Source organism: Giraffa tippelskirchi, chromosome 3, assembly GCF_054371585.1.
Source record: "Giraffa tippelskirchi isolate mGirTip1 chromosome 3, T2T-mGirTip1v1.2.pri, whole genome shotgun sequence".
In the NCBI taxonomy this organism is placed as follows: domain Eukaryota; kingdom Metazoa; phylum Chordata; class Mammalia; order Artiodactyla; family Giraffidae; genus Giraffa; species Giraffa tippelskirchi.
In genome coordinates, this window is record NC_137277.1 from 125,107,067 (window position 1) to 125,123,222 (window position 16,156).

At 41.9% G+C, this 16,156-nt stretch overlaps 1 protein-coding gene across 3 annotated transcripts in view; it reads left to right on the top strand.

The window, feature by feature from the left end:
• NCKAP5 (NCK associated protein 5) overlaps positions 1-16,156 on the top strand; it is a 1,233,002-nt gene that overhangs the window by 1,091,467 nt on the left and 125,379 nt on the right. For all 3 annotated transcript variants that reach the window (XM_081579255.1, XM_081579258.1, XM_081579257.1), the window contains 3 exons: positions 1,562-1,750; positions 6,976-10,733; positions 11,624-11,801. In XM_081579255.1, the coding sequence (XP_081435381.1) occupies positions 1,562-1,750; positions 6,976-10,733; positions 11,624-11,801 (4,125 nt within the window). The remainder of the gene's footprint in view (positions 1-1,561; positions 1,751-6,975; positions 10,734-11,623; positions 11,802-16,156) is intronic.

Below are 16,156 nucleotides of genomic sequence, written 5' to 3' on the forward strand. Positions count from 1 at the left end.
GAGACATAAACATGAACTCCTTTTAACTAAATTGCATCTGGCAATAAACAAGATGATAAATCAATGGATATTGCTGAAAGCTGGATTTTAAAACAACTTTCTCCTTTCAGTGATATTTAGAGCCAAATTTCTGGGGGAAAAATAAAGTAGTAAAATTCCTTGGAATTTTCAGACCACTTTAAGAGATTATGAGGCAGCCAAAATGAAGTATCAATAGCAAGGAAGATGCCTGATATTGAAAATCTAACATTATTAAACATTATGGATATTGATTAGAGAGCAGGTTAAACGTGCCCTCTGTACTGATGCAGAGGTTTCCTGTTGACCGCAAAGGCTCCCAAAACAGCATAACCTTCCTTCCCCACACTGGTGTTTAGTCATCGTCAGTTGGAATTTCATTTGGAGAACAGTGATAAGTACTCAGGTAGTAAAGGCTCCCATAAAGTGTCAATAAACTGCATAAGTAAGAGGCTTGCCATTCTGCCAGTGACACAAAGACAGATGGTTCCCCCATCCATGAGTTTCTGAGACAAAGCTTTTCTAGATAGGGGACAGGAATGAGACTGTAATGGAGAGATTCCATTCTTGTGATCGGGACGCTAAATTAATTTAGCCCATCCAGTTTGTGGAGCTTCATCTGTTACCTTAGAGGCCTGTAGTGTGGCTGTCAAGATGTGCTGGGATGTTTATGGCTTTGCCACCTGGGCCTTGTGCAGACCCACTTGAATTTTAACTGCCTGGATCCTTCTGTGTGGGGCCCAGATCTGTTTGATGTCAAACTCTGTATCATTTGAACATCCAACTGATCTGGTCTGAAAAGTCCTGGAATCTGTACAGCAAAGCTTCATGACTCCTTCGTTTAGTGTTTCACTACAGTACATAATTTCCTGGGCATTTGATCCCAGACTTACAATGATGTTATCAGAGCCATACGGATCAAAGGAGTAATCTGGTAGAACTGGCCCGCCCTACACAGGAAGACATTAAGATCCACAGAAGTTAAATGCTTTCTTTGCTCTGTAGCTCATATCTGGTGGCACGTATAGCCTGAGAGCCAGATTGCTAGACTTCCAGTCCAGGGCTCATGCCCTTGAACTCTTAACCCAAAGAAGTTGCTCTGTCTTCTTCCTTTTGTCACATTAGATTCATGCCTTGATATTGATGTGATCCTTTAACCAATGTGACTGGATAAAATGGGAAACTACTATTGTCATACTTCTGCCTAATGCTGATGGCAGCTCATAATAATTGAGCACCTGCTTCTAAGCTGGATCTTGTGCTGCATGCATTTCATCTAGAACCTCACTTGGTTCTTGCAGTGACCCTATATGGTAGGCAGCGTTATCACTCTTTGAAAAGGAGACGTAGCTCTAAGAGATTAAATAATTTCCCACACATGTTAGTCTGAGGCAGAGTCAAGAGTCAAACCCCTAGTCCGTCGACCCCAAAGTCTGTGTTTCTAACCACAGTACTATATTCATTCCTCCCTCATTATGATGTTGAGTTGGTATTTCTTCTCCCCTAAGCAGAGTTGTAGCTCAGAGCTCTCCTGCTTTTTCAGGGCTGCCAGCTGAACGCAAAAGCAGGAACCCCTGCTTTGAAATGCCCTGGCATGGGGACTACCGTCTCTGGTCATCTCTGCCCTCGAAGCAGCTACAGCAGCAGTGAGCTGTCTCTCTCCAGCACCTGCAGCGAGTACTCCAGTGGCTCCTCCTACACGTGGCATGATGGAAAGAACCTCAGGAAAAGGGTAAGGCTCCTTCAGGGGCATTGCAGCATCAGAGGGAACCAGAAAAAAGCCTCTTCTGGTAGGAAGGTGGGAGGGAGGCCAAGAAGGAAACAACCATTTGCTGAGTCCTTGTTCTTTTATACCTCACAAAACCATAGAGGGAGATATTATCTTCCCCATTACACAGAAGGAGAGATGGGCTCTAGAAGGTTAAGTTCCTTGCTAGAGGTCACACAGCCAGAGAGGAGTGGAATGATGACTTGATCTCAGATGATGAGGACATTATGGGAGGGAGTTTGGGAGAGAAAGACATTTTCCTTCTGTGCTTTGGTGGAGCCCACCAAGTTCACAGCTTTATATCAAGTTGAAACTGGAGCCCTGGCCTAATGGAACTGACCATGCTTCAGACTAACTCAGACATTTTCAATTAGTTTTATAGACATTCTCTATCACTGTGATGCTCAGAGAGACTTGTCAATGTCCAGTGCAAACGAGGCTGAATGAGGCCAAGTCATCCCAGACTGAGCATCCTATGAGAGCTCAAAGAGAAGGTTTTCTTCTGGAGAATAGGGAGAGAGGTGCATTCTCTCAGAATAAGTGACCAAAAGTTTTGGAAGTCTCATTAGCTTTGTAGAAATTTACTGCTCAAAAATAGCAATGTAATATATTGACCTCCTCTATTCAATGCAATAGCCTCATAAAACTAATTGGCTATAAATTGAAGGAGGTACAGTAGAGAGAGAAAATGCTATGGTAGATTTCAAGCACCATATCTTCAGTAAAAGTCTCCACTTAGATGCCAAGAGTTTCTTTACCAGATTGTTAAATAACTTCTATGACTGGAATGACTCCCATCTGCTAAGTGGACTCACATGACAGAAGATTTCTTCATGATTTGAATAAACATGTTTGCACACCGGTATAAGTCAGGAACCTGGAATAGCTGTTTTCACAGTTTCCTTATATTAAAGAAAAACGAGATTGGGATTGACATACATACACTATTGGTATTATGTATAAAATAGACAACAAATGATAACTTACTCTATAGCACAGGCAATTCTACTCAATACTCTATAATGGCCTATATGGGAAAAGAATCTAAAAAAGAGTGGATATATGTATAATATAACATTCATGTTGCTGTACACACAGAACATTGTAAAGCAACTATACTCCAATAAAAACTAATTTAAAAGAAAAAGAAAAGTGAAGAGTACAAGAGTGTGGAAGCCCTGAATCTGAATATTTGGAGGTCAGTTTTCTATCATCTGTATAAATTTAGTTTAGAATGTCAGAAGTGTAAAAAGCCAGGGAACTTCTATAACTGTCAGAAAATTCAAGTGAGGAAGGACATTTGTCATACTCTGAACAAGAACTGAGAAAAGGATTTCAAGCTTGAATTTAGAGTTTATTCCCTTGGACTCAGACTTACAATGCAAAGTGCGGAGCCTGGGGTGTTATCAAAACTGTTCTTTCTAAGATGTTCAGAGTTCTGAATAATGACTCCTAGGGACCTGGCTTTTAGCAGCCTGGGGAGATGGTCGGGAGGAAGTTGCCTCTCTTTGTCTCTGAATATTGCTGGCTCTCAGGCCCCCTCACTCAGCACTTTTCATTCATAGCTATTCCTCTCTCCCTCTCAGCCTTTCTTCTTCTTTTTTTTTCTTTTGGCTAAAATTTTTCCAGTTAGAACAAACCTTGATCTTTTGGTGACATCTCTTCCCTGAAAGAGGAGGAATCAGGTTCTTAAGACACTTCTTACATACTCTGGTAGACATCATCTGGAAATTTAACAGTGTCCCAACTCACAATGGCCATGGAGTACCAGCATGCCTGTCACATTCCCCAGAGAAAAGTCTGAATTCTCAGGGACCCAGCATACTGACCCAGTCCTATTAAAACATTTTAAATGGCATTATTTAAGAAACTTAAGTCCTTACCATGTACCAAGTACTCATTTAGTATTAACTGGCATAATAAACTCATACAATATAAATTTGAACATGAATATTAGCTTACATAATAATAAATATATGACCATTGGCTCTTTGGTAGTTTATAAGTATTTTATTTTTAGTATTGTTTTGTGTAGAAACAGAAAGGCAGAAATGAAACCTTCATGAAATGCACTAGCCTGCCCTTCATGGAGGAAAATGGCTCTAGTTAACTGAGTAATTACCGTGTGTCAGCTTTGTTAGCACTTCATAAGCACTAGCTCATTTAATGATCATGATAACTTATTACTTAGGTTTTCTTATTCCCCCCCTTTCACAAAGGAATAACCAGAGGTCCTGAGAAATTACACATCTATTTCAAGGTCTCATAGCCAGTAAGTAGAACTGAGCGGTTGGCTCCAGAACCTCAACTATTCTGCTAGACCTTGAATTAGTCTAAAACTTGGAAGAGTCCCAGGTATTTGGATGGATTTGTTCCCATAAGACCAAGAATGTCCTTTAATAAAACAAGAACAAAAAAAAGAATGCATGAAACAGTTATCTATTCAAGAAATAGAAAAGAACTGTGGACATTAAACCCAGCCTCCTACCTTAGCAGCAGCATCATTCAGCCACTACCCTCCTTTCAGAGCAACTCTCTTCTGACTTTCCCACAAAGAATAAGGAGCTCTACCCCACCACCTCCCCAATGGGAAATTTGTGCTTCTCTTTCTCAAGTTTTGAGATTGTCTCCAACTTTTCTCAAGTTATTAAGTACCATAACCTTCTGTGGAAAACAGATTGAGGAATGTGGCTAATCTCACAGGGTAGGGAGCCTGCACCCTGGGAGCTTTGCAGCTGCTGGCCCTGGGGATGAATCATACCAGAGTGTGGACAGGCTGTGGGGCAGGAAGGAAGTGAGTGGGCTGACACAGAGCACATCTTCTATGGCTTGAACAAATCTGCCCCTTTCAAGCTCTGATGGAGTACTGCTATCTGGCTTCTCTTCTTTATTGTGAATGTGACATCAGAATCATGGAAATTCTTAGAAACCCAAGCTGTGGCAGTCTGCTCACTGGTCAGTCTATAATACCCACTAAAGGGATTTTTTTTTCTACTTTCCAAAGAAGTTTTTCATGGAGGAGAAGAGGAGGAGGGGAAGGAGGAGGGAAGGAAAGCATCACCAAAATAGATCTCTCCACAGCAACTTCTGACCCTGGAGAATTTTCCAAACAGAATATATAATTTAACTTAAAACTAAATATACTATAACAAATAGAAAAAAAATAAGACATGTTGATAGCAAAGGTCAGTTTTATGGGAAAAAAAAAAAGTCTTCAGTGTAAGCAAATGCAAGCAAATGCTCACGGCTTAGTAAAAATCTGAAATTCCGAAGTAAGTTTGTGACATTGAGTTGACGTCTGCTTATGAGCATGTACATGAGTGTTCAGGGTCCCAGGATAGCAGTGCAGCTAGTGGAGAGGCCAACAGGAACTGCAACTCTTAGCCAAAATTGGTACTGAGAACACGTATCAGATTCATTCATAGAGATTCTTCAGCATTAATTATACAGCCTTTTTTTAAAAAAAGTCATTAGTTCTGAGCCTCCTAATTTCCCTGAGTGCTAGTTTGTGATTAAACTCTGCAACTTTCATTCAGAAGAGGGCTGTTGGAGTAACCTATGGTCTTTATTATGTCTTTGACTAATACAGAGGGGAGAACAGAGGCTAAGCCTAACTCTAGCAGTATCACTTCAAGATTAATGTGCAGTCTTTAGAGCCAGACTGCCTGGTTCAGATCCCCATGCAGCCACTTCAGAACTGAGTCATAGAAAGGGCCCAGGAAACCAGAGTTGAAACTTTTGCACTAGCTATTCCTTGACTGTGTGATCTCCAAAGGAAAGATCTTGCTGAATCTCAGTTTCCTTCCTCTTAAAGTAGGATTGATATTGTCTGCTTCATGGTCTTGTTCTGAAAGTTAAGTCAAAGCACTGGGTCGGTGGCTGGTACACAGCAGATGCTCGGTCAGCATGAGTTTCCTCCTCTGCCATTCTGTTTCTTGTTAGCAGTATTTTGATAAATGTGAATGTCTGAGGAGAATGCCATGTTTTTTCTATGTCATTTCTTGGCCACTTCTCCAGAACTAATACTGGTATTTGGAAAAATATGAAGAACAGGAAATTGACCTTTCAAAGTTAGTAGGTCAATCATTGCTATGGGTTCTAACGGCAAATGGCCAGCTGCTCTCTGTGTATAAATTTTTCACAGATATTCACTGCCTATCAAATAAAGTCTTGAAGCCACATGACATTCTGACTTTCAATTGTTAAAATGGAAGGGACTATAAGGCCTGGACCAACTCATTTTTCCTCTTACCCTCTTCACCTCCCATAAATGCTGCACAGTAAGCTAGATTGTCTTCTGATTATTCCCTTAGTGTTCCATAAGCATACTTTTCAAATTAAAGTCTTTGCCATTCCATTTCTTCTACCTGGAAATCATTTCCTCTAGTTTAAAAAAAAATTATTTTAAAAAATTTATTTATTGATTTATTTGTGGCTGTTCTGGGTCTTCATTGTGGTGCACCAGCTTCTCACTGCAGTGGCTTCTCATTGCAGAGCACAGACACTAGGTGCACGGGCTCCGTAGTTGTGGCACACGGGCTCAGTAGTTGTGGTACATGGGCTCAGTAGTTGTGGTACACGGGCTTAGTTGCTCCACAGCATGTGGGGTCTTCCTGAACCAGGGATCAAACCCATGTCCCCTGCATTGGCAGGTGGATTGTTATCTACTGCGCCACCAGGGAAGTCCTCATCTACTTTTAAACTAAGGCAAACCTATCCATCTTTCTAGGGCTAAGTTGTTATAAAAACAAAGAAAGGAAGGAAAGAAGGAAGGAAAGAAGGAAGGAGAAGAAAAGAGAGAACTTCTCATACACTTTTTGTGGTTTTTCAAACACATATGTGGTCTCCCTCCTCTGAAACTCTGGAGTACCTACTAGTTTTCTATTTCTCATTTGCTCCCTTGACTTACAGTACTTGAGCCCAACTCCTCCTTGGTCACCTGCTCCTTGAAGGCAGGCAGGGTCCTTATCTTGCACTTATCTATATCATGCACTCCTTAATTCAGGACCTGGAAAAGTAGAGTTTTGCTACATAATAAACTAGTTTGCATTAACTAATGAATAAATACATTTATACGTGAATATTTATCAACCACTACGATGAATTAAGTTTAATGATGGGCTTTTTCTTCTATAAACTGGTGATCCACAGGGCTCAATCATGTCTAATATCTCCTCTTTCTTTCCTAGCAGTCATCACAAAATTGGGACAAAAGGCTAAGTATTGACTCTTCACTCCCGAGTGGCTTTGCTAGTCCTGCAGATGAACTACCTCCAACTCGCATCAAGGAAAGCCACATTTTGGAAGGACTAAGAAAGCTCCAGAAGCGAAAAGTGTTACTTGAACCCCCATCAGTGATAACCAAATGGGGTTATAAAGATTGCATGAACTCCAACGAAGGAATCTATTCTCCAGGAATTAAAAGTAGCAGCCTGAAGGAATATCCACCCTGCAAACCCACAGACGCAGGGAGCCCCTGCACGGATCCCCACAAGGCATTTGTTTATGACACGGATTCTCACGATGAGGCTAACGAGGACACTTCCTCCTTAGCCTCGGTCCAAGTGGTTCCAAAACAAGGCTGCAGGCTACACAGTTGTAAATTAACCCACAGTGTCTCTGACAGCCTGTTTGGCTGGGAGCTAAACGGCAAACACTGTCCAGAAGTCACTTCCTTGGTCTACTCCAGAGAGAGGCCTGAGAAACTGACTGGTTGTCCCAGCAACTGTCCCTTGGAGCAGAAGCTGTGCCCAGGCATTCAGGGGCCTCAGGTACAGAGAGAAAAGGTCTCACCCAGCCAGGGCTGCCAGGCCCTCAGTCTCCAGTCCTCGGACATCGATGACACAGAGACCCTGGATGAGCTGCACATCGAGAGCAGTGATGAGAAAAGCCCTTCAGATGTGTCTGCAACTGCAGACACCGACCAGTCCACAGAGAACCTGGACATCCTCACGGAATTTGAAAAATCTTCACGTGGGTCTCCTGAGGAGGAAGAAAACCAAGTACCCGTCCATTTAGAGAGCAGGCCAAAGACGTTTAGTTTCATTAAGCAACAGAGGGTTGTAAAACGGACTTCCTCAGAAGAATGTATTACTGTGATATTTGATGCAGAAGACGGCGAACCCATTGAGTTCAGCGCTCACCAGACTGGCCTTGTTACTGTTACCAGAAAGGAGATTTCCATCCATCAGGCCCCTGCTGGGCCCCAGATGGAACAAACTGAACTTTCACCTCAGGGAATTGCTCATTTACAGCCAGGGGCTGTGGCTAGAGACTACCCTTTTTTAAAGAGGTCTAAAGAGGAAACTGAAAGAAACATTCCACAGGATGAGGTAGATGATACTGCTATGGCACCTGCTGTGTCTTTCCACCCCAGGACAGTGACGCAAAATACTCAAAGACTGGCCAAACCGACACTTGTCACATCATGCCAGAGTCATTCTAGGTCATCTGTGGGTACAGGCATCTGTCAGAAGAAAAGTCTGACAAAAATACCTACCAGGGGCAAGTCTTCACCTCAGAAATCAAAAGTAAGGGAGCCTGAAGCCTCCCTTATGATGCCCTCAACTGGCCCAGTGACTCTTGAGAAATCACCAGCCCCAGGGAAACTCTCACGGTTCAAAAAGACTGAAGGTCCAGCTCCCCTTTTTGATTTGCAGCCAGATTCACACATTCCAAAACCCCCCACCCAGCTTCCTCATGGCTCCAAGATGTCCAGCAGAAGGGATTGGGTCCAGAGCTCCAAGAGTCAGATTCTAGCATCACAGTTGCTGTCCAGGCCCCCCACTGAGCGGAGTGATGATGGGGAGCCCCCCACGAAGGATAAACACTGTGACCCAGGGCCAGAGGCCAGGGTGAAATCGCCCTCCTCACCAGCCCCTCCAGGCAGGTCGATCTCCCTACTCATCAGGCCCAGTTATGACTTTTTGCCTCCACCTTCATCTGCCAAATCTGAAAGCAGGGTCCCCAACGAGACAGCAAGAATGGTATTGAAATCGCCTCCTCTGAAAGGATCCTCTGCTCCTGTTATTTATTATAACCAAACCTTGACAGATGTGCAGGGGAAGAAACCATCTGTGGCCTTCAAAAAGCCCATCTTCACTCCCTCACTGCCCTCCACAGAAACAGCAATCCAAATGAGATGCCCTGCTCACAGCCGCTCCAGCTCATTTGCTGTGATGGTCCCAGAGCCCCCAAAAGTCTCTCCAAAGAGAAATGTCCCCAGAGCCCCACCTCACCAAACACTTGGGACCACACAGAACAACACAGAGTTACAGACTCCCAAGAACTGTGCTTTCCACCGTGAGCCACTGGAAATACCATCCTCCAAAGGTGTATCTCCAGGGAGAAAAGAACAGTTGAATGGCAGTGTCTCTGCATCCTCCAAGCCTTCCCTCTTAGGGGTAAATGAGTCACCATCATCTCAGGTTAACAGTCCCTTATCATCAGCATCCTCCAAAAGCCATAACCCCCTACATGGTTGTCAAAACCTTCATGAGAGAGGACTGAAAACTCGCCTCCCAATTGGGCTCAAAGTTTTCATGAAGTCTCCCCAGTTGCTCAGGAAAAGTTCCACAGTGCCAGGGAAACATGAAAAAGACAGTCTAAATGAAGCCTCGAAAACCTCCGTGACTGTGAGCAAGGCTAAGCCAGGGGCCTCCAGAAATCCAGCCAGCCTTGAGACCACAGGAGGGGAAAGAAATGTGTCTCCACTGGGTTTACCGGCACAAGAGAGTTTGGCCGAAGGGCTTCCCCTGGAAAGAGCAATGCCAGAGTCACTGGAAAATAGCATGCCTGGGGCTGATAGAAAAGATGGAGTAGAAAACAGGTCTGTGAAAAGATCCCTGTCCTCCATCAAACCACACCTGAAACCAGCTCTAGGCATGAATGGAGCCAAAGCCCGCAGCCAGAGTTTCTGTGCTCACTCAGGGGAAAAGCCCCCCACACCCCCCACAGAAGGGCTGGGCAAAGTCCGGACTCAGATTATTACCAACACTGCTGAGAGAGGCAATTCCCTCACCCGGCAGAGCTCCTCCACCGAAGGCTCTCCCAGCAAGACTGCATCTGCCCCTGTGTCTGATGGTCTCCCCAGCACTGGGAGGCCACTGGGACATCCTTCCCCCAGGCAGGGTTCTTTGGGGAGCACAGGCAGCTCCAGCAGCCAGCATGGGAGCCCAAGCAAGTTGCCTTTGAGGATCCCTCCAAAATCTGAAGAGCCCCTCACCCCAGCTGGAACAGAAGAGCAGCAGGCCTACGCCCAGGGAGAAGGCCCCAGGGTGACTGTACCTGAGGAACCAGGCAGCGACCACTGCAGGTGCCCACTCACCCCAACAGACAGCCCAGGAGGCCCACAGAGTCTGGGGAGGACACCACATCCCAGCAATTTCACAGCAAGCAGGACCTCCAAGCTAGAAACTTCTGGAAGGTATCCAGACACTTCTACAACCAGGGCCGGTGTCGTAAGCCCAGAAGCCCCCCTCTCACCCACAATTGAAGAAAAGGTCATGTTGTGCATTCAGGAAAATGTGGAAAAGGGCCAAGTGCAAACAAAGTCCACCTCTGTGGAAGCTAAGCCGAAGACGGGGCCTTCTTTTGCCAGCTGGTTCGGTTTTCGGAGGAGCAGACTCCCGGCTCTCAGTAGCAGGAAGATGGATGTCTCCAAAACCAAAGCAGAAAAGAAAGATGCAAAAGGTTTAGGGTTTGGAAACAAACAGCTGAAATCAGAGAGAAAGAAAGACAAAAAGAAGCCTGAGCTACAGTGTGAGATGGAAAGTGAACTTCATAGGGACATCGAGTTGTCAGATGGTCCAGATAGCGGTTTGCAAAACAGAAATAACCCGAAAACACCGCCAGACATTTATGACCAAATGAAGTTTGAATCAAGAAATAGACCCAGCCCTGTTCCATGTTCAGCGAAAGATACCTTTATGACAGAACTTCTGAACAGGTAGTGTATTGGCAAAGAGAGTGAGAGGGTGGCAGTGTGTAGAGCAGTGCAGGATCCCACCTCTCCCCCCAACCAGGAGAGCTTTTTGACTCCTGCATATTGAATACCAGTCAAGCATGTTTTTCGTACAAGCAGGAATGCATCATAGCAATCTTTCATACATTAGCCAGAATTTAAACAATGGAATAAAAGTTAGCAATAAAATGATAATTTAGTCCATGTTACTCTGTTAACCAAACCAATGGTCTTTGAAATTAAAGAATGGTAAATTTTATCAAGGTTTATAGAAATTCAACCTACACTAGAAATCATGAATGGATCCACATGGCATGAAATGGAAGAAAATTACACATACATTTTAAAGGATGCTGATCTCACTTATTGTACCAAGCAAACTTATACTTAAAACTTTCCAGAGATAATTACATATTCTGCTGATCTTAAGGCAGAAATATATTTAGCCACTCTCCCCCAATCTCTACTCTCAGCCAGGGTGCCACATGTATACGTATATCTGAGGTGCTCTGCTGTGTGCCTGAAACTGTGATACCACTGTTAATCGGCTATACACCAACATAAAATAAGTTAAAATGGAGAAAACAAGAAATATATTTAGCAATCACTCCTCACAGGTTTTTATTTTATGCCACACCTCATCTCACAAGCAATCATAAAAATAAAAACAAATTATTGATTATCAAATCTAAATTGACACTCTGCTGGAATAGCTGATGCAGATTTGACCAAGGCCAGTGTGACACACTTATCAGTCAAACGTTTAAAGACAAAGAGATATATGGAGGTTACTTTAAACATTAAAGGATTGGGATAAGTAGAGTGATTGAAGAAGAGCAATGTAATTGATCAGAGGAATCACTTTCCACCTGCAGAGTTGATAAGAAAGCAGCTCAACAGACAGAAAATGGATCAAATAATGTCTCCTGTAGGAGTGTGTTAAAGGGCAGCTCCCAGGGCTCCTGTCTCACCAGCAGCTCTCTCAGCACTCAAGGAAACCACAAGAAAAACATCAAAACCAAAGCAGATACGGAAATACCAAAAGGCTCCCTGGTAAGTACATCACCATCCTGGTTCTGAAGTGTTAGGTCCCTCTATGGGCTACTTGGGTTCTGTCTACTTTTTACTGATGAAAATACAGGCAAGAGGTGACCAGGAAAGAGAAAATTAAAGCCAAAGAGAGAGAGAGAAGTCATGGAGACACTGTAACGGAGTGATGGCAGCTAGATTGGAAGGGTCCCAGCTCCCTCCGCCCATGCTGCTGCTTTTGTAGCTCTCTTTTCAGAACCTTGGTGTGATCACAGTACAGGCAGTGATGCTGTGGGTGTTCACCTTCACGTTGTACCCTTGTGCTGGGAATTCGTTATGGTGATTATTTCCATCATTTCCAGCAATGCAGAAGGGAATGAAAATAATTAGAAAAAATAAAAGTGCAAAACAATTTAAGAGAATATTGACTATTTTGATGATTTGATTTAAGCATTTCCCCTTTTTTCTTTAAGTTATATATACTGATTAATCCTACCTAAGATAGAAGGAGTTAAGATTCAAGGTATCATTTTTGGAACTTGACTCCTTATCATTTTGTTTTTTAATTATGAGGTTCAGAACTCAGGGGGTAATTTCCTTTTAAAAAATGAATAAAAAGCATTTCCCCAGGATATGCTAGTTTCAAATATTTTTGTTTTAAAATTATCTTAAATTGAACTTCCTCTTCTTACATTCTTTCTGTTCTTGCATCATTGATCTTGTGATATTCATTGTTTCTTTATGTAAACTTTAAAGTACTTGAACAAAGAAAAAAAAATCTCTCTTCAGAATTACCGTATCCATATATTTGTGTACTCATAATAAAAGATTATAAAATATGCTGTGTACTACCTTTTTTCTTTCCTTTTTCAGGAAAACCTGAAAAATGAAGGAATTAGTCATGTTTTTCTGGAACGGTTCAAGGATAGAGGACATTTTAGTAGTAATCATGATAGGCATTATTATTAATTATTAGTTAATAATAATTAAACTCTAGGGTTCCTTAAAGTTTCACTTTAATTTGAAACAAATGTACACTTAAATGCTTTTTTTTTTTTTTTTCAAACAGCTCTTTACTCTAAAAAGCTATGAGGTCTTTTTTTTTTTTTCAGACTCTGAAATCATATGCAGACTATGTTCTTTTCAAAAGTTTTATTTTCTTTCCTCTTATTCTTGCTCTTGGCTTCCATGATATCACCCTTTCTTGAAAACGTAGATGTCCCTTGCATAAAATCTCAAATTATAAGTGTATCTAAGGCTGCCCTTGTAGTGTCACTGAAAGGAAGAGAGAGAATGTGGAAATGTGCAGTATGCTGGAAATTCAATCCAGCTGATCTAAAACTTTGATAGCCTGACAGAGCTCCTTATCAGAGGCACTCAATTTAACTATGCCCCATTTAAGATGGTCCTGACAGCTTGGGATATATCTTCACTGTACAAAAATACCAAAAAAAAAAAACAAACAAAAAAAACCCTCTGTTTATCTTTTACAATTTTATTTTTACTTTTTCTACTACTTCCTAATGTGAAAGTAATTTGCCTTGGTTTTCTTCTCTCATTTGCAGTCTTTTACAATGTAGTAACAAGTTTCAGTTCGTCTTCCCAGAATATCGGCAAGAAACACTCTAACTGTTCTCTGAGAACAAGGATTCCCTAACCACTCCAAGTATACATAATCCATCAGTTGTTAGTCACTCAGTCATGTCTGATTCTTTACGACCCTATGGACTGTAGTCCTCCAGGTTCCTCTGTCCATGGAATTTTCCAGGCAAGAATACTGGAGTGGGTAGCCATTCCCTTCTTCAGGGGATCTTCTCGACCCAGGGATTGAACATGGATCTCATAGGCTAATTTTCTAGTTAGCTGCAAGAGAAAATTAAGATATGCTGGGAAGCTTTCAATATAAAGAAATATTATTAACCTAGATAGTTGACACGCTAGTCATTTTTTCAGATGTAAAATGCAATTTTTTTCGTCTCTATGATCATCAACATGGATTGGACTAAAACTACTAATTCCAGAAAGGACAATGCCCATAATCCCCTTTGGGACTATTAAAGAATAGCAGTGAAAACCTGTTCATTATATGTTATCAGCCTATATAGAAAGGAAATTAGATGCAAAATAAGATACATTCTAATACCAGAGCACACTGATGTGAATGCTCATTAATCTTTTAAAATCAAGAGTTTAAGGGAATTTTCTTCTACTAGGGCTCAAGGTAAATTTGCTATCTGCTTCTTGTGTTGTAAGTATGTTGCAAAAAGTTTTTCTCACAGTAGTTCTTTTGGGTGAAAACAATAGCTGCACATAATGCATTACATAGCATACTTTTTCCCTGAATAAAATCACTCTTCATAAGTCATACCAAGAACTTCCCTGGAGTTCCAGTGGTTACTGGAGTTAGTGTGCTTCCACTGCTGAGGGTATGGGTTCGATCCCTGATCAGGAACTAAGATTCTGAATAATGTGAGATGCAGCCAAAGAAAAAATTTTTATGCCATAATATACCATCATCCTTGCCCTTTACAAACTAAGACTATATGTAGTCATGAGAGTCCTAAGACTTTTTCATTATTTTAATCTGTGTCTGTATGTTCAGTCACTCAGTTGTAACTGACTCTTTGCAACCCCATGGATGGCAGCCCACCAGGCTCCTCTAGCCATGGTATTTTCCAGGCAAGAATACTGGAGTGGGTTCCCATTTCCTTCCCCAGGGGATCTTCTTGACCCAGGGATCAAACCTGCGTATGTTGTGCTGCCAATCCACATTGGCAGGCGGGGTCTTTACCACTGCTCCACCTGGGATGCCTTTATTTTAATCTATGGTAATATAATAGAAAAATTATTTCTGTAATATAACAAGTCCCTGTATGTAGCACACCTCTACTTAATTCATTGGTGACTGCATATCCATTTTCAAGATTGCTAGATGCTTTCTAAAGTATGTGTAAAAATCCCATTAACACTTTACCGAATTAAATCTTTTTCTGTTTTCAGAGCCTTAATTAAAGGCTTATGCCCCCATTTATATCATGATTTGCAGCCCACTTAGCTCTAATTTTTGTGTAATTTTGACAAGGGCCATATTACTTTATACTTTTACTTAAATTATGCAAAATCATTATAAGAGGAAAAAAGGCATCCCCAGAAAAGATTGCATCAGTATTAAACAAGTCAGAAACAAATGCACTCTCCTTTCTATAAGTTGTAGATCCTTCCTTTCTATGAATTTAGATGATTTTCTGAGATGAGAAGTCTCAAAGGAACAGATCCTATTTAACTGTCACTGGACAAAATAAAAATCACCAACAAAATTAACAAGATCATATACGTGGAAAGAGAAGGCCATTTTAATATGGGTATTTTAATTTAAATCATGAGTATTCTCTTCACCTAGATGGAGAAGCTCTATACAGTCAGCAAAAACAAGACCAGGAGCAGACTGTGGCTCAGATCATGAACTCCTTATTGCCAAATTCAGACTTAAATTGAAGAAAGTAGGGAAAACCACTAGACCATTCAGGTATGACCTAGATCAAATCCCTTATGAGTATACAGTGGAAGTGACAAATAGATTTAAGGGACTAGACCTGATGGACAGAGTGCCTGACGAACTATGGACAGAGGTTCGTGACATTGTACAGGAGACAGGGATCAAGACCATCCCCATGGAAAAGAAATGCAAAAAAGCAAAATGGCTGTCTGAGGAGGCCTTACAGATAGCTGGGAAGAGAAGAGAAGCGAAAAGCAAAGGAGAAAAGGAAAGATATTCTCATCTGAATGCAGAGTTCCAAAGAATAGCAAGGAGAGATAAGAAAGCCTTCCTCAGCGATCAGTGCAAACAAATAGAGGAAAACAACAGATTGGGAAAGACTAGAGACCTCTTCAAGAAAATTAGAGATACCAAAGGAACGTTTCATGCAAAGATAGGCTCGATAAAGGACAGAAATGGTATGGACCTAACAGAAGCAGAAGATATTAAGAAGAGGTGGCAAGAATACACAGAAGAACTGTACAAAAAAGATCTTCACGACCCAGATAATCACGATGGTGTGATCACTCACCTAGAGTCAGACATCCTGGAATGTGAAGTCAAGTGGGCCTTAGAAAGCATCACTACGAACAAAGCTAGTGGAGGTGATGGAATTCCAGTTGAGCTATTTCAAATCCTCAAAGGTGATGCTGTGAAAGTGCTGCACTCGATATGGCAGCAAATTTGGAAAACTCAGCAGTGGCCACAGGACTGGAAAAGGTCAGTTTTTATTCCAATCCCAAAGAAAGGCAATGCCAAAGAATGCTCAAACTACCGCACAATTGCACTCATCTCACATGCTAGTAAAGTAATGCTCAAAATTCTCCAAGCCAGGCTTCAGCAA